The 26130-nt window shown below is 34.9% G+C and overlaps 1 protein-coding gene and 1 non-coding gene across 3 annotated transcripts; both read left to right on the top strand.

The window, feature by feature from the left end:
- Positions 1 to 1608: 1608 nt before the first annotated feature.
- Positions 1609 to 22020, top strand: LOC103705055 (protein DGS1, mitochondrial-like). Of its 2 annotated transcripts, XM_039132300.1 has the most exons (15): positions 1810 to 1922; positions 3809 to 4103; positions 6553 to 6667; positions 6788 to 6991; positions 7309 to 7446; positions 7586 to 7753; positions 9998 to 10192; positions 11333 to 11433; positions 13844 to 13933; positions 16113 to 16185; positions 16281 to 16309; positions 16411 to 16534; positions 17111 to 17221; positions 21440 to 21540; positions 21636 to 22020. In XM_039132300.1, exons 3-15 carry the CDS (start codon positions 6599 to 6601, stop codon positions 21754 to 21756), a joined length of 1524 nt encoding a protein of 507 aa, XP_038988228.1. In that variant the 5' UTR covers positions 1810 to 1922; positions 3809 to 4103; positions 6553 to 6598; the 3' UTR covers positions 21757 to 22020. The 2 variants fall into 2 exon arrangements, with proteins under 2 accessions (XP_008786869.4, XP_038988228.1); XM_008788647.4 differs by lacking the exon at positions 3809 to 4103 and having other exon boundaries at positions 1609 to 1922.
- A 1870-nt stretch (positions 22021 to 23890) lies between these two features.
- TRNAA-UGC lies at positions 23891 to 23963 on the top strand. Its single transcript has one exon. It is a non-coding gene; the product is annotated as a tRNA-Ala (tRNA).
- Positions 23964 to 26130: the final 2167 nt, after the last annotated feature.

A 26130-nucleotide genomic window follows, 5' to 3' on the forward strand; every position in this document is an offset into this window, starting at 1 on the left:
CCGCCCCGCTGCGAGGACCTGCTGTTCCTTCTCTCCGACAGCCCCGGACGGAGGACGCCGCCCGCCGACAGACCGCCGCCCAGCCGTGAGAACGAACAGTCGTTTCCTCTCCTCGACCGAAGATTGCCCCCGGGTCCAATTTCCAGCAACACTTAGTCACCCAACACTGAGCACATAACTTTCATAGCGTGCTCCCCCACTCTGAGTTATCGACGCCATAACGAACTCCGATGCCCTGCTCCTCCGATTCTAAACTATGATCTCTCTTTTTCCAAAAAAAGCTCCAAACTGGTTTCTGCCCCCCCCCCCCCCCCCCACCCAAAAAAAAAAAAAAAAAAAACTACTATTTTAGCTTTCTGGTGAAGTTAAAAACAGCTTTACAATTTTTTTATCAAACACTTCTATTTTATCTAAAAATGCTTTTAGAGCTTTCTACCCCTCTAAAAGCTCTACGGAATAGGGCTTAAGACCTCGTATCTACTAGTGACATGTTACGGCACGCTTGCACCGGAAACCAATAACCAACATGATATTGCATGTATCAGAAGCAAGCAATGCACGACAACCAGCATAAAATTACCATTAATGTTATAATAAGATTTTAATATTCTATTATAATATTATATAACTAATAATATTATTTAATGTCACTTCATATAAATTTTAAAAGAATGCAAATAGAAGCAACATAATAAATAATATTAAAAATGTTGTATTAAGTAATAAATTTACTTAATAATGGAATAATTATAGAATATTAAAATTTTAGGAATGTAATTGAATAATATATAACATATAAGATACAATATATAATGGTGATAATTATAAAAGTTAAATACTGCATATTCTTAATATAATACACTTTATAAAATATTAATATCAACAACATAATAATAACATAATATCGTGTGTATATATATATATAATATTATATTATTTATCATATATTAAATTATTGTAATATATTTTTAATGAATAAGTAATTTAATAATATATTTTTACTGTTTGCGGGTATATACCTAAGGTTAGGGAAAATAATATCCAAACCCTTTCTTTAGAAATGGTTTTATCCCTTTCTTATTGGAAGTCTATATTTATAGGAATCAGAATTCCTAAATCCAATTGAGTTATGAAATACAGGAATAAGTTGTATGGAAATGTGATATCTATTCCCATCTCAAAGAAAGAATAAGGATGGCTCAAATGTGACATACCACCGAGGTGGTACCCTAGTGGGAATAGGGCATGTCTTCCATCAGAGTTATCTAGGTTTGAAATGCGTGAGCGTTAATTAAATTCGGGGACCGGATGCTTCACGCCTGGACGCTGCTGGTGAGAGCGCTACGGGTCTGCTGGCAATCAAAGTGGTGCTGGGATGACGTACTCACATGTGGGTAACCACGGATGGGGAGGGCGCGCGGAAATTTGCGATCCGAATCGAACATGCTCCAGTGGAGGACAAGGGGAGGAGGCCCAGTGTGAGGTTGCTATGCGGATGAGGTTCTCCTCACCCCTTTTCTCCCTCTCTTTCACAAAAAAAAAAAAAAAGGAAGAAAAAAAAAGTGACATTTTTCATCATGCAGCACTAATCTAATTTCAGGACGCTGAACCAGAACCTACTTATACCCGTTCCCGGCGTCCCCTCCAAGTCCGACCTTTCAGGAGCCCTAAGGCTTCGACAAGAAAGCCATGGCGTCTTCGCCCCCTGGAAACCCTAGAGACGTTCTCCCTGACTCGGAAACCCTAATACATTCCTATCCCAATCGAATCTGGCGAGCTTTCCTCAGCTACCTCCCCTCCCCTGATTCGAGCCTCCTCGCCAAGCTCTCCAATCTCTTCCCTCTTCGGTCCCGCGGCCGATCCCGGAGGCGGAAGCCAGGCCTCCCGCTTCCGCTGCACTCCGACGCCATCCAATCCTCTCTGTAAGTCGTTTCGCCTCTTCCTCGTCTTTTGTTGCTCTATATAAGCCGTCTCCAAGAACAAAATTAACGCAAGAACCGAACAAGATCTTGATCTTGGGAATTATATAGATATTTGGATTATATTTTACCTGTTGCTTTTTTCTACTAAGTGGAATATACGTTTTTTCCTTTTTCCCTTCGCAGAATGACTCAAAATTTGGACATATTAGCTATAGAATGTGCCAAATAAATGGAATTTTATTTGACTCGATCAGTACATGCCGTAATGCCTGCTGTGAATGGTTCAGTGAGACATTGGACCAATCTCAGTTGAATGGTTATAATCTGTAATGATTTTCTTGATTAGTGTTCCGTATTAGCGTTGGGAAGTTTAATATTAGATAATTTAGGCCTAATAGCTGAATTGTAGCTGGTTTAGGTAAAAGACCTTGATCTTTCTTTCTTGTTTCTTCTTTTCCTGTATCTGACTTTAACCTTTCTTGTTTAGGAAAGTTTTACACCATAATATGGATGTATCATTCTTCAGTGCAACCAGTTCTACCCTAACCTTCTCCTCCACTTTCATGCTTTCACTACCATTGCCTCATGAAAATTTGTGAAACTATCAATCACTATTCCGTGCCACATAATGTGGCACTGAATAAGGGTGAATACAATCATCAGGTTGACTAAAAACTAATCACAAATTGCTTTAAATTTATTAAGTGTAAATTTCATTGAATGGAGGAAACTTTAGCAGGAGTTGTTTGACTTTTGAGACCACAGAACATGATAATGGAAACTAGTACTAAAACTTTTGTCCATTCTGTAGTTTTATAAGAACACGGAGCAGTCAATGATTTCATCCTCACATTGGTTTGGTCGAACTTAGATCGAAGATGTTCAATTGGGAGTTGCTGTTCTAAAAGTTAGGGTTTAATACTGAGATCTTTTTAAATTCTCATTTTCACTATTTATTTTGGCTTGAAATTTGTGCTTCTTCTATGATGCAGGATTTATATTCTATCAGTATTTCCATATTTATTCAAATGATCAAAAGAGGAGGAAAACAGATTTACCCACCATCCATGGTAGAATGAATCAAAATATGTTCCTGGATTGGATTTCCAACTTTTGCTATCTTTTTGTTAGGCAAAATGGTGTTTTGCAATAATTTAAGCATTGAACATATTGATTTCTGATCAATACATCCTTAAACTATATAAAAAAGCAACTTAATTTCCCAATTCTTCAATTTAAAAAATAACCCTAACTAGATTTCGCTCTTTTCAAAAAGAAAACATGTTGGACTTCTATAGTAGAAGGGACTCCGTAAACTTCTAAAAAAGTTATTGTAGTATATCTGGCTCTAAGAACTTTCAAGGGAGGAAGAGATAGTTCTGAACAAAGAGGTGAACGTGAGATATAATGCATTAGGAAGAAAGCTAATTTTCAGTTAATTATTTTAGGTCTTTTAGAATTCAGATTTTAGTTAAAATTCTAAACCTAAAATCTTTTACAGTCATGTGCATTTCCATGTGCATTATAACCAGTCATTTAAGATGTGTAGCTCATTATCAACAAGGTATATTTTCAATTTAAATGCCCTATCATGCATTTTAGCACACTACCATAATTAGTACCATCCATTTTTACACTCACTTGATATATAAGTTAGAGATCTTTAAAAAATATGATTTTTATTTTTATTTTTATGCATTTTTAGAGGTGCAGATCAAAACCAGCATTGTGGATCTTCGATTTGGATGGTTCATAGTTGTATTGGAATTATTAGAGCTTCTACCAAATATCCTTCTTTTATTGTGTAGTCCAATTCTTCTTTTATTTCCTTTTGTTAATGCCGTATCTCCCTTCATTTTCATTTGTGGTTTATCATTCTCCTTCAGCTGATCATCTTGATCGCTTTCAACATAGAGAAAACAGCAGGCACTTTTGTATAAATAAGAGGACGATCCTTTTGAAGAAGTGGCAATATATACGGAAGGGGATGTGGGACACAGCTTTTATTATGTAGGGGTGATTGGGTTGGCCGAGCATTACCGAAGTCACATCTGTTTAGTAGTTGGGTTAGCAAATCAAGTAATTATCAGATTTGTTGGATACTTGGATCAACAAATACATAGAAGATCAGGTTTAATCAGATTGGACTCAGAGTGGAGCCAAGTTAGATACAATCCATTGGTAGGTGTACTCAGAACTTGTCATGGTTTCTTTGCCTTATCGGAAAGCCAATGTGCATTATAACTATTGGTAAATAAGAGGAAAAGATTTTGAATTGAAAACTCCAGCCACATACTAGAGATGCGATATGGAGATTATATTTGAATGTTACATGCTAATTCTGCTTTAAGCCTCTGTTAAATTATTATAGATAAAAGAACTGAAGACCTTCTTTCTGGCCAATGTCAAGAATGTGTCTTATTATCTGTTTCATCTGCTAAAATTCAGCTGCCCTTATATTGTATCCTTGTCTTTTTTTTTTTTTTTGATTTGATGATATTCAGCTGATCCTTACATTGTATTGTTTGTTATTTATATGCTAGATTTTTCCTCTTTTTTTGTGCCCTGACCTCCTGCAAGAGTTTTTCTGGCATATGTCATCTAAGCAAAGTGGAATGGAGAGAGAGAGAGAGAGAGAGAGAGAGAGAGAGAGAGAGAGAGAGAGAGAGAGAGAGAGGAGAGTTTATTTTCCAAGTTTTCTCTAGAAGAACCATGATTGTGATATCAGAAAGCTATTATGATCATGGGAAGAGATAAAATGTCATATTCTATGTCAGAAAAAAGTTTATATGAGGTAACGTTAGTGTGAGGACCCATGCACGCATGTATTTACTTACATCGGCTATGCACTATGTGGATCTTGGATACTTATATAGAGCCAAGGAACCTAAATAATATTTCCAGCTAGCCTTTTTGGGTGAGGTTTTGGATTGCTACAAATGGTAGTAGAATGAACCAAGCCAATGGCCTATGTGGATTGGGGAACATTGCAGAACGGGTCCTTTTGGGGCCGACCATAGGTGATTGTGTTTGCTTGTGATTAGATTTGATTGGATTTGGACCCGCTGTCCGGCGAGGATTCCAAGGCTTAAACGGGGAGAGCATGTGAGAACCCGTGCAGGCATGTGTTTAGTCCCACATAGGCTATGAACTAGGTAGATCTTTGTTACTTATACAGGGCGAAAGAACTCAAATAATACCTTCTTGGCTAGCCTTTTTGGGGGAGGTCCTAAGTTGTTATAGTTAGATTATAAGATACCATGGCGAAGCAAACCATCAAGAAACAACCTATAAGACATATTATATGGCTGACATTCTAATAGCATTTATCTCTCTAACCTTAGGATTTGGTTGCCTTTGGTGGAAAAGATAGGTAGATGCTGTGAGGGATGTTGCTAATGCAGGATTCCTTGATTTGTGCTTCAAGAGAGGGAGCTTACCCACTTACTCTATTGTTGTTAAGAAAGGGAGAATGGCTTGATCTTTCCTCATATCATGTGGTAAATGATGTTCAAAGCTGAAGATCTTGGGCAGGATTTCACAACATCATGATATTTTAAGATAAGCTTATAGGGTGTATCTCAATGTAGGTTTTTTTGATTGTAATGAGTTATTTGTAATTTGTAGGATGTATCTAACTACTACTGCCTTCTTTTTGGGATTTTCATTATTATTGTGTTAAATTCTAGGACCTTTTGTATCCCTTGTGGGTTGTAAGGCATACGCCTTCTATGTGACCAACCTTACTTGTGATCATTATAACCGCATGTGTAGACCTGACTACGGTTCTGGAACCGCCGGTTCCGGTTCCACAAAAATCTAGAACCTTAACCGTAACCGAAAATAGTCGGTTCGGTTCCGGTTCTAGAACCGCCGGTTCCGGTTCCAGTTTTAGACGGTTTCGATTCCGATTTTTCAACATAAATTATAAAATTTTGAAAAAAATAGATTGTGTAATTAATTTAGAAAAAAATTATAAATACAAATAGATTGTGTAATTAATACAAAATGATAATTTGTACCTCATTTTATTATTAACTATCAAAGTAAATTTTAATAATACAACTAGATAACATTATTAAAAAATAATAAGTTACATTAAATAAAATTGGAACTAATTTATTTTATTATAAATGAAAAAAAAGAAAAAATAAGGCTCCGGTTCCGGTTCTGTTCCATCAAACCTAGAACCTTAACCGAACCATATTTCTCAAGGTTCCGGTTTGATTAAGAACCGTGAGACACGGTTCCGGTTCCGATCCGGTTCCCCGGTTAGAACCGAACCGTGGTCAAGTCTACGCATGTGGTATTCTTCTACCATTCCACCAAAAAAGAAAAGCAAGAAAAAAGGAAAAAAAGGATATCTAACAAGATGCAGTATAAAAGTTTTTCAACTATCTAGTGGCTTATATTGCAGAACTACTATGATTACCAAACGCAATGTCAAAACTGAACATATACTACTGATATAATACACAAATGTGAAATATTTTTCCGTTTTCCCAGCTAATTTGCTGCTGAAAATTCACATAGTGCATTTAACTAAATAATGCACACTTTTTTGGTACAGCTGCATCATAGTGAAGAAGGACTACACAATGCTAACTAATTGCAAACTCCATATTTGCAGGACTGCAGCAAAAGCATCCAGAGCAATTGTTATACTAGAAGATATTATGGAACACACCCTGTGTTGTCTGCATAATATTCAGAAGAGTCTGGTATTTTGGCAGTCCCGGGCTGAGGTGATATTTATTCTCTATACTTTCTCAGTCAATATAACTAATGTATTTAATATTGCAAACCAACTCGTTCACTTTCCTGTAACTTCTGTTGGAATAATTTTAATTTCTTCTGTTTCTTAGGGAACAAGAACTCAAAAAATATACTTCATGATCTTTGAAAGAGGACCACGAGCATTTATTGATGGAACATATGAACTGATAAATAGACTTGTCACTGATGGGTCCCCAATACAGCATCTATGTTGTTCTGCATCAGATATGATATCTGAGAAGATAGCTGTCTTAACAAGCCTACAACATTACCTGGCCACCTTTCTTGCACAGGTTAGCATGATCCCAACATATTTGTTAATTTATTACCTTTGTGATGGTAGAGATACCTTTAATTCTTTCAATTTTGCTATGCTTACAGTTACGTCAATGCCAACACTTGGCTTTTCTGAATTTGTTCTTATAGGTGGTTTCTTTCAAACTCATTTGAAATATTCATTTGAAACTCATTTGAAATATTCCTTGTTTTATTTTTGTTTTCTTTGTGCCATTTGTCTAGTGCATGAATTATGAAGCCAGAGCCTTTTTCTCTTCTTGATAAATGCCATTGTTAGATATCATAAACTTGCTACCATTGGTTGTTCTTGTAGGTACATTTGGAGGTAAACAAATACAGAGAAGTGTTGACAGAGGACTCCGACAAGTCATTGCCTTCATTACTGGTTACCATCAATAGCCTCTTTTTAAAACTGGAAGCTTCAGTATGCCATCCACGTGAAATCTACAAGGTTGTATGTTCTAACTTTGTCATAATCCTTTTTTTTGTTACTAATCCCAAACACTTCAATTATATAAAATCTGAGAAAAAAGGGCATCCTGCTACTAGCTCTTGGCTCTAATTCTTAATTACCTCATCTTGGGTGCCAGAGTGGTAATTCATTCTCCACAGAAAGGGGCAGCTCATGTGCACTTCTCTTTGAAAAAATACCTGAAATAGACCCTGAAAGATCACAGTGGACTGATACCGAAATAAGGGACGCTACCAACTTGATTTATGAAAATCTTCAAAAAATGGATTCATATTTATCTTTCATTGTAAGTGGACATCTCTTTTACATTTTTACATAGTTGCCTTCTTTAGTAAGATATATGTAGGTTGATAACTAGATTAATGTTGAAACTGTAAGAACTGCAACTCTTTCTTTTTCTGCTCTTCCTTTTCTACGAAGTTAGAGGACCAGCTATACTAAGTTGGCTGCTTAATATTTATGCACACAACATAGTGTTTTATAATATATCATGTGCTAGGATGTAAAAAAAGGACATTTGGTATATAAACCGATTTTTCCTAAAGAATTTTTTGGATGCTAGGTTATGAATTGACAAATTGGATTAATTAGATAACATATTGAATTGACAAAGTAAACACTGTACATGACTGGCGATGTGTTTGGAGTTTTGGTGTTTTGATTTTTCCCTATCAGAGTGTTTCTTTATTTAAATTGTTAAATCAATAAAATGGGCGTCTTAGTGCACAAAGTACCCTGTGGGGTATGGGGAAGGTCACATGTGCGCAACCTTGTACCTACATGCAGGGAGGTTGTTTCCATGTTTTGAACCCATGTCACCCAGGTCACAATGGAGCAACTTTATTGTTGAGCCAAGGCCCGCCATGGCACCATCAATAAGGTGGCCTAGTGCACGAGGTTCCTGCTACTATGCTGTCTAGGGAGGATCAGTTGTACGTAGCTTTACCCCTACTTGCGGAAAGGCTATTTACATGTTTCAAACTTGCGATACACATGTAAAAATGGAGCAACCTTACTATTGTTAAATCAACAACCACCAAAAAAGATGTTAAATCAACAACTTTTGGTTAATGCACTCTGATTTCTTTCCCTAAAAAGTTATAGTGAGAGAGTGTGGGTTAGAGTATCTAGAGGTTGTATTTAGTAAAGAAGGGAGTGTCTTTAGTAAGAAGGGAGTATCTCGCCCTTGTTTCTTGGGTGCCCCCACCCCTTGGCCATCTCAAGATAAACTTTGACGGCAGTATGTTGATGGATAGGATGTCCGGAGGTGTGGGATTTGTGATCGAGACCATCTTGGCAGGCTGGTTGCAGCCGGGGGATGCCGTACGACCGGACTTACTGCAGTTGGGACAGAGCTATGGGCAGCTTGGGAGGGTATCTCCTACGCGAGGCGGGCTCTTGGTGCCGAGCGGGTGTACCTCGAGGGGGACTCATCGATGGTGATCGATTGGATTCTGGGTGCGGATAGGTATGGAGATGGTCACCCTCTTATTCGTGAGACTCGCAGGCTGGTTATGGAGTCAGTTCCAGATGGCACATGTGTTCCGGAAGGCGAACAGGGCAGCAGACTGGGTCGCCTCCTTTATTACGCGACATTCCGGAGAGATATTTTGGACGTCCATAGTAGATTTACCGCTATCATTGTACTTTTTACTTTCTTCTGACTTGGCAGGATGTACTCACGTTAGAGCTATATAAATTGCGTTTTCACCAAAAAAAATAAAATAAAATAGAGGCTAGCCTAATAGCTCTATGTGCTTCCACTTTAGAATATTTCATTCATCTTGTGTTTCTCTTCTTATAATGTTGTCTAAGTTCATGAGAATTGCATTTGTGTCAAAGATTGGTGGTTTGTTATGCATATAATATAGAAACATATAGAATTATTGGACTGCTTCAAAGTGACCATTTCAATGAGGTGGAGACAGACTTGGAAGTATCCATTATAAATATAAATAAAATGGACCAGTATCAATCTTTTCTCTCTGGACAACATGAGGCTCAGAATTGCAATAATGAAGGCAATATAAATGTTTGTGCTTCATCTGTAACATCCAATCATATTATTTCTGTGATGAGACTTCTGCTTCATCAATATTTAATGTATCCTTATAGAATTAAATAGACAAGTATCAATCCTTTTTCTCTAGACTTAACATGAGGCTTAGAACTGCAAAAAATGTAGGTAATATAAATGTTTGTGAATCATCTGTAGCATCCAATCATATTGTTTGTGCAAGGAGCCTTCTGCTACATCAATATTTAATGTATCCTGACTTTTCTATGCCAAATTTTGGCTCCACAAGAGATTACTATCTTCTGCTTTGCTATTGTGGTTTCTCATATTGTTTTTTAAATAATAGAGAGTTGAACATGAATAAGATGTAAATTATTAAATGATTTCCAATGACATCATTCATACTTCACTATGATTGCTTGGGTATTTTATACTATTTTGGATTTTTGTTAAGCTGTCTCCAAGCTCTGATAAAATTTTTCTTAGCTGAGAAATTTCTACTGTTCATTTTAGCTTTCCAGCTGTCAAAAACCAAGGAGAATGACCTTATACTGGTTGCATTATACCTGTGGAGCAATTGGCCTCTCAGTATGCTCAATTTGGCTTTTGCATCACAGTAGTTTGATGAGAAGCTCTGACATTGACAACTGGATCCGTGAAGCAAAAGAATCAACAGCTGGATTTTGGAAAGATCATGTGGAACAACCAGTAAGATTTCCATGCTTAGGTGCTTATTAATAGAAGTATTTTATTTCTTTTGAACAACTGTTAGTATTTGATGCTGACGGGATCTTGTGTGGTATTAAGAATCTTTCGTAACTTCTATTCTTGAAAATAAATTCTGCTAATAGATATCCTGAACAGAATGAATTATGCATCACTGGTATATTAGTACTTTCAGACATAACATCCTGGTGTGCACTAGATGATTTTGTTCATGCCTAAAATTTGTTTCCTCTTGAGATTGATCTTTATTTTCTTGATAAATGGTAAAGTAAGTATTTTAATTAGGTATAGAACTTATTAAAAAAATTGGATGTCGATTATTGTGACTGAAGCAGGAAATCATATACTTTCCAAGATTATTTACAAGTATTTATCTGATGTTCTGAACCATGAAGATTGTGAGTCTGTTGGCATGTCTGTGGTATTGACATGTGTATAAATTTGGTACGAGCCTGTATATGTATGTGCAGATGCATGTATGGTTATGGCTGTTTAAGGTATGCATATATAATGTTTGTGCAATTATGTGTATATAGGATTGTCAGATCCAGTATTCATCCCTACAATTTTTCTTGAGTGAAAATCGATAATGAAGTTTCCTGAGACTTCACTGACAACTGCAATTTCTCTTAATGCCATAAAGAGTTCAGATGAGCATGGGCTTTGTACATGCTATGATATCAAAATAATGAAAAGAAGTCACTTTACCATTTAAACCATGGATTGGTCCTCTTGGAAATCTTTTTTTTTTTTTTTCAATCTACTTTTGTTGTCTAAAGTATCTTGAAGTCATCTAGACCTTCCTCGTATAGTTGGACCTCATGTAACTGTGGGTTTCAAAGAGCACAAATTCATTGTCTCTTCCCTAGGGAGTTCTATCATTTGCCATCACGTTGATCTAGTACATAACTCATTATTTTTTCCACTTTCTGTGGAAGAAGCCTTACCCTGAATGGTGTGCTTTCATATAGTGCCATTCTCTTCCCTCACCATTTTGACTGTATTCCATTTCATATTAGAACTTTGTTTCTCCATTGAATTTCCTTGATATTGCACATGTGAAATGGGTTTTTTGCATAATTGATGGTGAAATTTTGATCATATTCTAACCTGAATCCACAGCTTATTTCCATCAGAGATGAGCTTTTCGAGACATTCAGGAGGAGACATAAAGGTGTGATGGAAGTTGACGAGGTGAAGTTGACTGAAGATTCCCTGCACAGGTAAGCCTCAGTATTACCATGTTTTAACTCAGTCCATGGGTCTAATGAGAACCATGATGTTTGAAGTTTGCTCCACTTACCTGCCAAGATGCAAAGGATGAAACACATGTATGTGTTGTGAGAAAGCACATTTTGGAGATTATGGGACTTTATGTAGATAAGAACATAAAAATAATATGCCGGCTCACTTCATGAAAGATTGGAAAATTATGACAAGAAAAAATAAAGTGATAACAGTTTATTTTTCTTTTTGGTGGCTTTTCAGATCTGCACTTAATGTGTTTTTTTAGTGATAAAAACTAAATTTACAGAATGATGAGAAAATGTAAAGAAAAAAGATCCTATTCATATCATGTTCTTCATATCATCATCTAAAAGTCTCAAATTTATAGTTGATTTTAGTAGAGTACATACATGTCAGTGTGTAGCATGTAAGTTGTTAAATTTTTATCATATTGTGCTCTTAATGTTAGAGGCATGCTTATCATTGAATTTTCACACCCTTGTACCCTGTATACATTTTTAAGCTTTCACATTAATGAATTGAACAATAATAGAGAGAAAGTGTCAAGTAAGTTGTTAGAGTCTTTTTGTTGAGGGTCTTTACGAAAAAATGATCTGCTGTTAGATTCATATCATCAAAAAGAGTTACTCTTCTTCCTTCTCGTAAAATTGATAAAAATGAATTTAATGTGAAAGAAAATGCATTAAATTTAAGCTATTTTTTACACAGAAATTTTCAAGGTTTCAAAAGAAAGAGATAAAGAATAATAAGAAAAGGATAGAAATGATTTGAGAGGAACAATAACCCAACATAACGTAAATATAGCTTCTTCTTTGTCAAATAAAAATGGATAATATTAATAGGAACTAAGTAACAGGAGAATCATTTATTGTGAAGAATTTTAATTGAGCTAAACCAAATGAGTAGGAATGTGAAACAAAAATAGTAAACATATTATTTATAGCATCTATGACAGGATAAACAATTAAAATTTGTTGCATATATGATGATACTAATGAAATTATGAGGACCTCATTTTTAACATGAACTTTCTGATATACAGTAAAATTAATCTACTTTTATTTATTTGAGGTATTCAACTTATTGAGGAAAGAAAAGATATGCGTGGAAATTTAAGTAAGACTCAATGAATTTGTATGTAAAAACAATGTAAGTTATTATATTCACAGTCAATAAGGGTGAATATAAACTGTAAATGGATATAAGAAAATATACATATCACGAACAAGGAAGAAAAGATATTAAGACACTGAAAACGGGTATTTCTTGTTAACAATAATTTAGTTAAAGAACTGAAAACAAAAGAAGATTTTTTATCTGTTGCATGCTTTTGATGCACCAGTAAAATATGAACACTAGATGATCTGAAGATACAAATTTAGTGTGAGAGGTGAATCGACCAAAAGAATCCACTAATTGATGCGCACATGTATACATGCTTGTATGCATGGTGCACCTATACATATGTGCGTGAGAGGGGGAAGGCATATGCTTGTTCTTAGACCTACGTGTAGTGCTGCTTTAATGAAACTCAGGATTACCTAACGAAAACTAATGGAAATTTATGGGGGTAGAATCCTTTTAAAATTCGCAACTATCATTTTTGAAGTAGACTAGAATCAGTAACTTTTGTCAGTTTATGCCAAATTTAAAAATACACTAGATCTTCCATTTGGTTTTTGGTATCATCTAAAAAGGCTGTTGATGCTGATACTCACTATTTTTTATCTCTTTTTCTCCCGAGATGTATATAATTGCATTTGATTATCTTTGACTAAACAACATTTACCAATAAAAATGAAATTTATACATGTTCTTCTGACATTATATCAATGATCATAGAGGCGGTTAGAAACATATAGTTGACAACATTTTCACCTACAGTTTGGTAAAGAGTCTTGGAGGTGCATCAGACAGACTAGCTGAGGTTCCTTATAATTTTATTTCTGTGTTTTACACTTTGTTTTGAAAGAAAAGTATCCAATGGAATTTTCGAAAAGAAGTGTGCATCCATAATAGCAAGCCCTGCATCCTCTTAGCTGATCATTATCAAAAATCATGGAAGAAAGCAACGATTCACTTCACTGTTAATATTACCGCAACCTTCAGTTATAGAGTTGAAATCTTGGATCCTCGATTACCAATGCATTTTGGAAATGAAGCTAATAGTTATAGGCAACTACACCATTTTCCTAGTTTGTTGCTTTATGGTTTACTTGCTACCTTTGGAATATGGATGAATTTAGGGTCATTGTAGCTGGATATCTTTTGACTCGATTTGATGTTAGAGCTGGAAATGCTATATTTTCTACTTGCAGTAAATGCACATCTAATTTCTTTTCAAATTTGTGTTTTATTCTCACTTCAATTATTTATCCCTGGTAGGATGTTGTTGGCATTCTGTGAGCAAACAAAAGGTCAAAAGCTACCAGAGAATATACCGGATCAGGAAATGCTGGAAATAGTCATGGCAAGGTGACAAATTTCTTTTAAGATTTTAACAAATAGCTGCCAAGTGCAATTTATCAAGGAACTGACTCTCTCGCCAAAACAATTATCTATCTTAAACTTTCTTTTATGGATTTGCTTTTCTGTTTCTCCGATGTTTCACTTTATTGTCCCTTTAAACATCTCTCTTGTGATCAAGAATATGATATTAGTTTGTTTAATATGCTATGCTCCTGCACTTAACATATGATTATTTTGTTGCCTATTGCTACCATAACATATAACTATTTTAAAATATTTTTCATTCTCAATTGTTCATATCAACATAGTATTTTATTTGTTTATTTGTATATCAGTCTGAGTCTCTCCTTCATGCCAAATTCAACAAGATCTGAGTTTGACTTCTATTCCTATATTATTCTTGATACATTCGATCTGCTGAGCATAGACCAGGATGACTCCATTCTTGTCCATTTTTTTTTCTTCCTGCCTATAACACTGTTTGATAAGCATACCACAAAGTTTTTTACATCTGAAGTGTAAATTAAGGCATAAGCCTTCAAGGCAGCAACTATCATGGTCTGGATGCTGAGCCCAGTAAAAATCAACCAAAAGTTCAGAAGAATGTAGATGTAAAAATCGTGTAAACACTTTCAAGTAAATCACACTTCAAACATGATTTGATTTTTTGTCTCCATGGAGAATGCCCTTATTCACTTAAATACTGAATTTTTACTAAACCAAGCATATTTCCAGGTAACTATCTTATTAACTCTATTTGGAAACCCTTATGGCCTAGAGGTTAAACCACTGTAAGAAACTCAATGACCCGGACAAACCCGTTTAGTCATTGGGGTCACTGCTTAACAGTTCAAGCGTGGGTCAACTGCAGGTCACTCCATTAACCCACGGCATTAGAAACAAAAAAATGAACAAATACTCATAAACAGAGAAAATATTAAAAATTTAAAAAAGGAAAATAGTGAAAAACATGAAAAATTTGCAATAATAATTCGATCATTGAGTTTTTAGCAAAAAGATTGTAAGAAAATTTTTATATAATTAAGAAAATATATGAAACTATTAATATTTTTAATTATTTTAATAGGAAACTCTTAAATATGTATAAAATAATAAATGAATATTTTCATTTGTTGTCAAAGAGAAAGTATTTTATTTTTATGGTTATTGGAATATCACAACTTATTAAAATTATTTCATCACTATTTTGATTCTCATTTCTATCGCTGCTTTTCCTGATTATTTTTTGGCCTATGACCTGGTCGGGTGGAGACGGAGTTGACCTGCTCCTAGGTCAAGTGGTTTAATTGTTTGACTGAACAGGTTGAATGGGGTTTTTGGAATCCTGGGTCCCTGAGTGACCCGGGGGCTCATAGGTGATGGGACAGGAAGGTGGACCCAATTTATGACAGTATTTCTTGTTGCATAAATCACTCAGCTATATTGTTTGGTCAAAGAAGTATTGGCAAGCATCATTACATCTTAGGTACATTATCAATATCGGTATAATAAATTAACTTTTAGGTAGCCTGCATCCTTTGATTTCCCAAAGGATGTTTCTTAGCTTGGAGGCATGAACTATATTTAGCCTTGCAGGATGTCTTTATCGCTTACAATGATGTGGAATATACTGCATAAATTATGAATGATGTATTCAGGATGCATCATCAATGGTGTTGTGACTGTGAGATTTATCTTGGTGCATGAACAATTGTCCCCCCCCCCTCTCTCTCATCAAGTGTTAGTTGTTATGCCTTGAATGATTTATCGATATTGGTGAAATAAGTACTCAGTTAATAGCATGCCTTGCCAACTGCCCAAAGGATGTCCCTGAACCTTGAGGCAAGAACATGGATCATAATTAGAATTAGACTAGTAGTAGATGATTTTTCATCGCTCCATATAAGGCACATAATATAGTAGTTGTTTGAGAGACCACAAGTTCAGATTCTTTGCATCACCTCATCAGCAAACAATCAAACGAAACATGCTTCTTTCTATCGAGGGCAACTGGACGTTCTCAATAAGTGACAGTTTAACCGCTAAATGGAAGTTATCGTTCAGTTTGACTTCTACTAATTTTATCACTTAAGGCCAAATTGTCAAGTACTTTCTTGTTCGAGTTGTTGATAATGTACCATAATTATTTGCATTCAGATTCATTTTGTAAATGCCTTTAGGACAGATATGAGAAGGAGGTGATGCATCCACTCCAAAATCTTCTTAGTGGAGAGCTTGCTCGTGCTATGCTTATTCAGGTTTTTCCTTTTTTTTGTTTTTAGTTTTGCTAAAATTTAATTATCTTTTACAATTGGTTATCATGCTATTGCTTATGGACTGTGTGGATTTGCAGATTCAAAAACTGAAACTGGATCTTGAGACGTGAGTTGAGTTATTCCAGTTGTTTGAGAATCATGTGATTATGAATGGTTGAAATTTACTTCTGATTCTGCACAGGACTGAATGCTATTGCTGTTTAACAGGGCAATGCTTGAATTAGATCAGATTCTCAAGGCAAATGAAATCAATTTTGCAGTTCTTGCAGCTCTACCAGCATTTTTCATTTCTATTCTTCTGATCATGTTAGTGCGGGCATGGGTTCGGCAAGTGAGCATATGATGTTATTACATCTTTAAAATCTCAAATTGCTTACCGTCTCAATTAAATTCTGTTCCGGAACATTATTGTCTCTGAAATTTCTTTGGCACCTTTTGGGTGTCAATAACATTCTCGATATAATTTAGTTCACCGTTTTAGTCTTGGTCGACATAACATTTGATAGGCACTCTGTGAACATTGTTGTCCGCATCCATTCTGTACTTTTCATTTTCACAATTGTCATCATCACTTCGGCTTGCTGATTTCATTATGGGATCTTGCGATGTCTAAAACTTGTTAGTGGACACTTTTTGAATCATCCTCATGGAAGGTTTTTCCTTTTCTTTCTGGTAGGTAAATTTCTTATTGTCTTGTGCATCTTCATTCAGATTTCAGAATATAATGTGTCTGCACATATTTAGCTGAGAATATTGTTATTGAATTCTGTATAGAATTTGTTTCCACATTTCCCTTTTGAGCTAACCTTGCAGAAAATTTTTTCCGTTATAGGCTCAACAAAATACACCATTGTTAATCTTTGTTGTGCAACATGCGGTCTAATTACTAAAAGTTGGAATAAACCAGGACAAAAGTGCAGAAGGCAGAGGAAGGATTGCTCGCCGTCAAAGAAGGCTTTTAGTGGTTGAAGTTGAGAAAAGACTCATGCAGTTTCAAACTTTCGTGGATCAAGGAATGGTAAAGTTTGAATGACTTACTCATTAATTAGCATATTTAATTTGTTAACGATCATATATAAGCAGCCCTTTTTGAATTTTTTTTTTTTTTTTTTTTTTTGTGGGTTGGGGGGGGGATCTAACTGAGCTAATTTGACCAAAAAATATCATTGCGATACATCCAATAAAATACAAGTTTTCAGCATTCCTCACTATATCTCTGCCACTTTAGCAATATAAATATGATAAAGGACTAGAAGTACAGGAATTTTGTAAAACATATTACTAAGCCCAAGAAAGGTTTGCTCATAGTATTCAAAAATGACTTCGATGCAACATGGCTAGCAATATTTGTTTTTGCTAAATTATGGAAGTGTGAATTACAATTTAGATACTTACGGAGTTCAATTATTGAGGTTGACAGAGTTGGAATTTGGAATTCTTATGGTCACTTTTTAAGATCGGCAAATATGTAGAAGAATGCACACCTTAATAATACTATTTTCTAAATATTCAATGCTACAATTTAAGATATTAACATAGATGTAATCTTATGAATTTTCTTTTTAATGTAGCCCTGCATCTGAATTTTATTTCTCTTGTTGAATTAAACATTTGGATGTGTCCAAATTGGACTCTCGTTCCCAAATCAATGCAACACTGCTTGCAAGTAGAACTTCCATGTGACTTAGATTTCCTTGCAAAATATATAAATTTTGGTTTAGTCTATAAGTCTAACTAAATTTATCATGACCCTAGTAACAATATTCTTGATGTTATTGAAAATTTCTCGACTTATCTCAGTTTTTTCCTTGGCTGAATGGTTCTTTCATTTTTTTCTCCACAATCAAATATGAAGTAAATTAGCTGTTCCTGAATTATAATGTTTTACAATTTGTTCCTGACTAATTTGAAGAAATTTTAGTATCTTACAAAAAATGATACTATATATTTTTGGTGGTGTTGTTTTTCCCTTATGTTTGTTTTTCTTGCCTTTTCCTTGAAGTCCTGATCTTTATCGCTAGCTGACTTGTTTAAAAACCAGATCAACACTTTTGACTATGATTGTGATTGATGAAATAGCAAGTCTTAGAAACTTGTCCTAGTCATATCCCCCCTTAAATGATGTTTCTAACTTGTCAAGTTAAAGCAATTTATTTCAATTTGCTTTGATTTGCCAACTAAAACAGGTTTTTCAATGCTAATTATTTTGGTAATTTCTCATGCTAGTTTTGGTAAACAGTCTTTCATTACTAAATCGAGGTAATAACTTTTCTAGTTATGTGCAGCTATTACTTTCACATCTAGATTTGTTGTTAGACTACCTTGTTATTTGAAAGCTCTTAAACTATAGCCATAAACATCCAGCTCATCCCACCTATTTGGGTTTGGTTTTATAGATGCTCATTCGCCAAGCATTCCTATGTAGGATGACCTCTACTTTTATTTCAAACAATTGCATATCTTTTCTCGCAATCTCCATCCTTGTTATCTTAGGTTTTCCCCTTCTTTTCTTGCATCCTTTAGCATAACTTAAGGTACCTATCCTTATTGAAACCCTCTGACATTTTCTTCGTACATGCCCATATCATCTAAATTGATTTTTTGTTGTGCAACTCCCAGATCTCCTTTAATATAATTAGTTCTTAATCATTCCTTTCTAATGTTACCATAAATCCATCTTAACATTCTTAGTTTTGCTACCTTCAACTTTTCTCCGAACCCTCTTTATTGCTAACTTTCTAAGCCATAAAACTGCAGATCGTATTGTTATTCTATAAAATTTTCCTTTAAGTTGTCCGGGTATGTGTTGATCACGTTATATGCTAGAGGCATCTCTCCATGTCATCCAACTAGCTCTAATTCTGTTCTATATATTTTCATCTATCTATCCATTACTAGATCGATCACTTTGTGGTATCTCTTGTCCATAATCTTAATTGGGACTTTATTTTTATTTCTATTCATTGAAATTGCATTTCTTATTACTTATCTTCGTTCCATTGATTTTTAAGCCCTTATCATCCAAAGCTTTCTTCCATAAATCTATTTTTGTATTTAATCTAGTTTTTTCTTCATCAACCAACAGTATATTGTTTGCAAATAACATATATAGTTATATACTATGGTACTTCTCAAGTATTCGCAATAAGTTTATTTTATTATTGATGTGAAAAAGTATGAGCTTATTGATCCTTTGTGCAAACCTATTGTGACTAGAAATACACTTATACTATAACTCCTAACATTTGTTAGTTCCCAAACATACATGCCCACAATGATTTGAATGCACTATTTATGTAATCCTTCTTAAAGCCCACCAAATTATCTTTCTTGGTACCCTATCATGAGCTTTCTCCAAGTCAATAAAGGTGGCCATACATACTTTTTTTATTTTCCTCGGTATTCTTCTACCCATGATTCACCGTATCGGCCCAAATCGGGTGGTACTAGGCGTACCGTACCAACCGGTCCAGTACCAGTACCCGATACAGGAGGCATACCAAGTCGGTACGCTGAAAAGATTCCGTACTGTATCGACACAGTGCTAGTGGGTTACTGGTACGGGGTCTTGTACCGAGATAGTGAACCTTATTTTTATCAATTGCTTAGGTAAGAAGATCACTTCCACTGTTGACCTTTTAGGCATTAATCCAAGTTGGTTCGATGAAATTGTCATTATTTTTTTTAATATTTATTTAACGTCCATTCCTCATAACTTTAGAGTGACTAAGAAGTTAATTCCCTGAAAATTAGAAATCAAATTTGGAATCAATTCATAGTTTGACGTACCTTTTACAATTCTTTGTGAACCTAACGTCAACCCTTCACCTTTCTCACTTGGGCTTCTAACTTCTTAATGTTTTTCTATATTAGAGGATTTAGCTAGTAATTCCATTCATTAAATCAGATTAAGAAAAGATATCTTATTCAATATGCTAGTCTCCATCTAGATTGTAGATATTCTTGTCATTATCCATGTAAAAGAAGAAATATTGTTCTTTGATTTTTGCATTCTCTTTAAAAAGGATTGGACTATGAGTCTTTGAATTCAAATGCTGTCTTAAGCGATAATTGAGATCGAGCATTGAACTTAAACATTGTTATTATTCATTAAAAAGCTCATAATTTCTAACAATTGAACTAGCTTTGAAATTAGAATTTGAGTTTTATTATATGTTTTTTAATTATTCTGCACTTAAAAAATATATTTTTATATTTGATTTATACCACCTATTCTAAACATACATGATCTATCTGGGTCAGCATGTTGACTTGTTGAAATCAAATTATTAGGAATGGATGTCAATTTTGAACCGCAAGTTTTCAAACCTCAAGTACAATAAAGATGTGGTATAAGCTTGGTCCAGAAACTTGTGGCAAGCATGTAATAAGAGGTTGTAGAATTTTAAATGGTATCATAGCATATCCAATGGAATTATCTGCTTGACAAGTTTTCAAAGGCATTATGTCATTTGGGAGAATAGGATTGCGTTTTTGTGATGTCTAAGAAGACAAATGACAGGTTATAGAAATGCTTGTGATTTGCAGGAGACAAAAGGTAAGCATGTTCGTATTTACTTACTGAGAGTATATTTAGTATCTTTTCTGATAAATCTATATACAATAAGTTATAACTTCCCGTCTGTTGGACATTGATCAAAGCAAAAAGATTCCCTTCTTCAGAACAACTAGGGAGGCTTTCATTTGCAGCTCCATCAACAAAATGTTGCCTATCATGCAGTACTGCTGTTAAGCATCACGCCATCATCGGTTTGTTCAATCTTTTCAATTATTTCTTGAGCCTAGGCAATCTTTGCCAAAAAGCCCCTTCTCTAGCATTGGTATTAGTCTTGTAGATGAGTAAACATGCTGTACACATGAGAACTAATTGAATTGAGAACTTAGGCTAGCTATTTCTATAGAGGTTTTAAGATATCAGAAACCGGGTTGCTTCACCTCACCATGATCAACACTTCAGAAGATTATATTTTCTTTCAGCGGACGGACATCTATTTTGCAATTTGCTTACACATTGAACCCATTGAGCTTTCTTTCATGTGATTGACAACCAAACAGTCTCACATTAAAAAAGTTCGTTTATAGCTTATGGAAGGTATTGTATGGCTTACAATTTTGAGACAATGCCTTTGAATGGAATATGTGCATCAGAGTGAGCTGAACTTAAGTGCTGATTGAAACATGCTTCATGAAGGTTGTCCCTTTCTTTGTCATGTAGGAGGATGATGCTCAATGCATGTTTGGATTGGTATTGTATAGCCTTGATCGTCTGTACAAGACTGTGGAAGGGCATGCAAAGGAAACAGGCGAGTGGCTAAGGTTAGTGGCTTCGTTCCTAAGTTTCTTTTTTGAAGATTTGCAAAATCTAGAACAAAGTTTACTGAAGTAGAGTCCATTTGATTTTTCTGGTGCAGCCTGAGACAGGATATTGTTGACATTGGGAAGCCCGGTTTGAAAACTGCATACAAGCTTGCTATAACATCGCGAATGGAGAGGATGTATGAATGCTTGCTTCCTTCCTCAAAACGCAAGTAAATCGTTCCTTTGTTTTGTTGGTCATCTTCCAGGATGTTTTATATTTTGAAGATCATTTCTTTCCCCATCTTTTCGTTTCCTTTTTTTTTTCCTTTTCTTTGTTTTTCTTTTATTTTTTAACTCATTAAAAAGCTTCAATTAGGAGAAACTATCATTAAGCACATGAGTTGCATGCAGTTCTATGCATGAATTTTGTATTTCTCATTGATAGGAATTTGCTTGAGGAAAAAAAAAGGTAATCTTAATTAATGGGATTTCATCAAATACTTATTTCAATTGAATTGGCCATGCTTGCATGACAAGGTCTTATTTACATCAAATATTTCTTAGCTTGAGTTCGCTACCTGCATCCTTTTGTGAATGTATCCCTGTCGTCCAGCAAAAATTCCTGCCCCAGTCCAATCTCGTGCTCTATAAAAAACATTTTGTGGCAGTAAAAAACTTGCTGCTAAGCAGAAAATATTATACACGCCAAGTATTTGTCAGATGAAAGTATCATAGCCCGCCAATTGTTTATTTGAACTTGAACTTAACATAAAGGAGGAATGCTAATTGAGGTTAGAGAGAGTTAACATTGATGAACTAAACAGTGTTTGAGGCATTGAGAAACTGTACCCGTACTAAGGGATGACTAGCCTGTGATCATGTGGGTTTTATTTTATTGTCATGATCTAAGTAATGAAATTTTGTTGGCCATGGTTTTGCATAGAAATGCATGTATGACAAAACCATGACCATCCTCCTGGTGGCAGAAAGGAAAGGTGCATCTCCTGCTAAATGTTCTCCTGAAGGCTCAATGAAGTTCAACATCAAAGTGTCATGCTCTTACAGCTATAAACCTCAATAAATAGCAAAAAAATGACTATTTAATGACACAACAGGGCAGTTGAATGCCTGCCACAAACCATGACTCGGAATGTAGACAGTTGAAACCCCAAAAAAGGATAATCCACTTATAAGAACATTCATCAACTCTGACTGGATTTCAAGGACCAGATAGATAAAACCGGCATTAAGAAAATCTTCATACTGCTTAGGCTGCAGGAGTCCAACAACCTGTGCCCCAAGCCTAGCATCATCACCTTTATTTATAAATACAAGCAACATTACCAATGCATTCTTTGTAAGCTAATTCCCTTGTCTCCGTAACAAATAGATGGGCTATACATAAACATCAAATTTTCCCTCCTCTACCAAATGTCTAGTTTTTCAATCTTCTAAGCTTCCTCTTTTAAGCAATAAGAACACAAGCAGCTGAAGCAGTTGTTCCAATTCAGTAGCACCCCTCTATCCATAGTCATACTGTTGCGGTGAACATCTATAAATTTTCAGTCACATTTTCATTAATTATATTTCTAATTCTAAAGGCTTGTTGATTTTGGAAGCATGAAAAGATTGCAAACTCAAAAGCGCAGCCAGAACAAACAAGGCACACTATTAGAAATGCCTAATCATTATCTAAACAGCTTAGCATGACCATGAGTATGAAACAATCAACTTCAAAGAAAGATTGTCGGACAATTACACCCCAAGTGATTGATTTTAGATTAACCTCGCAGCTGCAACAGTTGACAGGCCAATAAGAAATAGTGCAAAATATAAGCCAAGTAGCTTTGATCACTGTCTTTTCCAATTAAGCTAGGCACTATTTAAATAGAGCTTTTGATAAAGGAGTATCTAGTGCCTTGGCAATGAAGAAAATTCAAAATTATATATATTATATACACACACACACACATGCACATATATATTGTGGGCAAAGAATACTTGCAACAACAATTTTGAGGAGATAATTGTATACGGTCCTTGCTATAAACCATTTCACCATACATATCTAATGTTAGCTGGACGGGTGCTGCTATATATCACCATCTATTTTTCACCTATGGTGCCAAAATCGGAAAAACAGGTTCTCACACCCAATAATCTTTCAACCAGGACGACGGGCAAGGCTTTCTTAGAGGCTTTAGAAACTTAAACTTCAACAGAGAGCTAAATTACCATGCTTTGAGATTAGAAGAAAATTATTGTAGAAAAAAGGGAGCAAAAAGAAGGTTACCGCGGTGTGTCTTACGAGGTTGCTTGCCTAAATAGAGTGTAATTAGTAGATTATGGATTAGTAGCTTAACTCATGGGGGATGTAGCTCAAATGGTAGAGCGCTCGCTTTGCATGCGAGAGGTACAGGGTTCGATCCCCTGCATCTCCATTTTAGTTAAAATAACAAATTATGTTGTTTTTCTCTAACTTGGATTTACTTTTTTATGCTTCCAAATGACTTTTTCGCTGTTAACTTGCTTATAGGATAAGGGAAGAGCTATCCTTCTTTGTTTCTCTAAGGTTGTTTGATTGATAAGTTTTATTAAAAATTTAAAATGAATGAATTTTATGAAAATGATTGTTTAGTTGTGTACCATAAAATTTATTTTGCCAAATCTGCTAATTTATAAAATTTAAAAATATGGCTTATGAAAACATGTTGCTTCATGTTTTTTCTCTAAAGCACGGTTTAGAAAAATCATCTTTTGTGGTTACCTGTTTTATAAGAACTCACAAATAATCAAACAACCCCCATAGTTCATGACACCAATAATTTAACATGCAAGGTAAAACAATAAGATATGATAATAGCATAATATATAAGCTTCTTATCCACCATGACTAAGATTAATATATTGTAATTTATGGAGGATCCAAAAAAATGTTGCATGACATGATTTAGAACTGTAGCCTATAGATATTGACATAGGCCTTCATGATCTACCATACATTTACTTTTTATCTAATGTCGATTTACATTTTTATGCTTCTCCATTTGCACTTTTTTTTTTTAATAACTCTCTTGCAGCACAAGGGACAAAATAAAAATTCGAAATACATCTCTTTACAATTCTAATTCACTTTATCTTTTTTGCATCATACAACGAGCAATTTTAAAAAAAATCTACATTTTATCAATTGCTCTACACAGTGGAACTGGTAATATTCAAGATTATGTAGGATTTTCTTGATTTTATGAAGAAGAGGCTTTCCTTAACTATGGACTTTTGAATCTTGAGAGTATTTAAAATAGAAAGAAGATTTCAAGGCAGCTACAAGAGTAGCCTCAAGATGCGTAGGACTTGTGTATTATAAACCCAAAGAGGCTTAAGATACAATGAAGAAAGCTAGCATTTCTTTATATGTTCGAGCAAACACATCTCGATACTAAAAAGTGATGCTCTGTAGACTTCCTTTGTTTGAAAAAGGATTGTTAAGCTCAAGCCTAACAAGTATTCCAAGCTTTTTATTCTACCTCTCCTCTTCAATCCTCGATCAAACTTGCCTTCCCTAGCTTCAAAATTCTTGCTTTTGTACAGCTCAAAGAGGCCGTTTAATTGGTAAATTTTATCTAAATAACTTTATAAAAAATTTAAAATGAATGAGTTTTATAAAAAAAGCTTGTTTAGTTGTATTTCAAAAAATCTATTTTGCCAAATTAGGTAATATAAAATATAAAAAATATGGTCTACGAAAACATGTTACTCCATGCCTTTTTTTTATAATCCATGTTTTAGAGGAATCATGCTTCATAGCTATCTATTTTAGATACAAAAAAATGTCTAAACCCCAGTCCCTAGAATCATGTTACTCCATGCGTGTAAATCGCAGTCCCTGGAATTATCATGAAGGACTGAACAAAATTACTGGAGTGTACTGTATTTTGATAAACAATTTATAAATGTCAGTATATGCACTTTATATTTTCATTTCAATACCAATTCGATCAGGCAAAACCATATACAAAAAAAAGAAATGATATTACAAACACAAAAAATTTTGTTGTTATAGTTTCACTGCTATGAGATTGTTTTTTTTTAATTTATAAATTGAGAATGAAATGGAGAAAGGGGGCCAAGAGGGACCCAGCAACTAGCTCTCCTCCCCAACTTCTATTAAACAAATCGACCAAGAGGTATTCATAAGAAGGGCCTTAAGGCCTTTGATTTAAGCACAGCAGCATTGGCCCTAGAGAGAAATCAAGTTCAGGACGGAAACGAGCATAGAGGAAGAAGCTCAATAAAACCTAGTACTTCTCTCTCCAAAGTTGCCAGAATGGACTCTATTCATCCTCCAAGTAGCCCAAAAGGAATGTAAGCTGCTAGGTCCGCCTATGATATAAACAGAAGAAAACAATGAGCACCACTCACACCAGAAGGGGCAATGTAATAGAAGGTGATTAATATTTTTCGCATGAGAACCGCAAAGTAGGTAATTTTCCGGCATTCACATCATAACCTTTCTTCGAGAGAATGTCTTCGGTGAGCGACCTGCTTCTGATACCACCCACATAAAATCAGTAAGTTATATCTTATACCATGTGCACCAACATAGCC

This window comes from Phoenix dactylifera, chromosome 12 (genome assembly GCF_009389715.1).
Source record: "Phoenix dactylifera cultivar Barhee BC4 chromosome 12, palm_55x_up_171113_PBpolish2nd_filt_p, whole genome shotgun sequence".
Taxonomy (NCBI): Eukaryota; Viridiplantae; Streptophyta; class Magnoliopsida; order Arecales; family Arecaceae; genus Phoenix; species Phoenix dactylifera.

Bases quoted from the DNA above. Each gene is read 5' to 3' on its own strand.
- LOC103705055 (XM_008788647.4), top strand. From the start codon at position 1,690: ATGGCGTCTTCGCCCCCTGGAAACCCTAGAGACGTTCTCCCTGACTCG. The intron at 10,193-11,332 runs GTAAGATTTCCA...CTGAATCCACAG, and splicing joins AAGATCATGTGGAACAACCA to CTTATTTCCATCAGAGATGA. The intron at 21,541-21,635 runs GTTAGTGGCTTC...TTTCTGGTGCAG, and splicing joins GAAACAGGCGAGTGGCTAAG to CCTGAGACAGGATATTGTTG.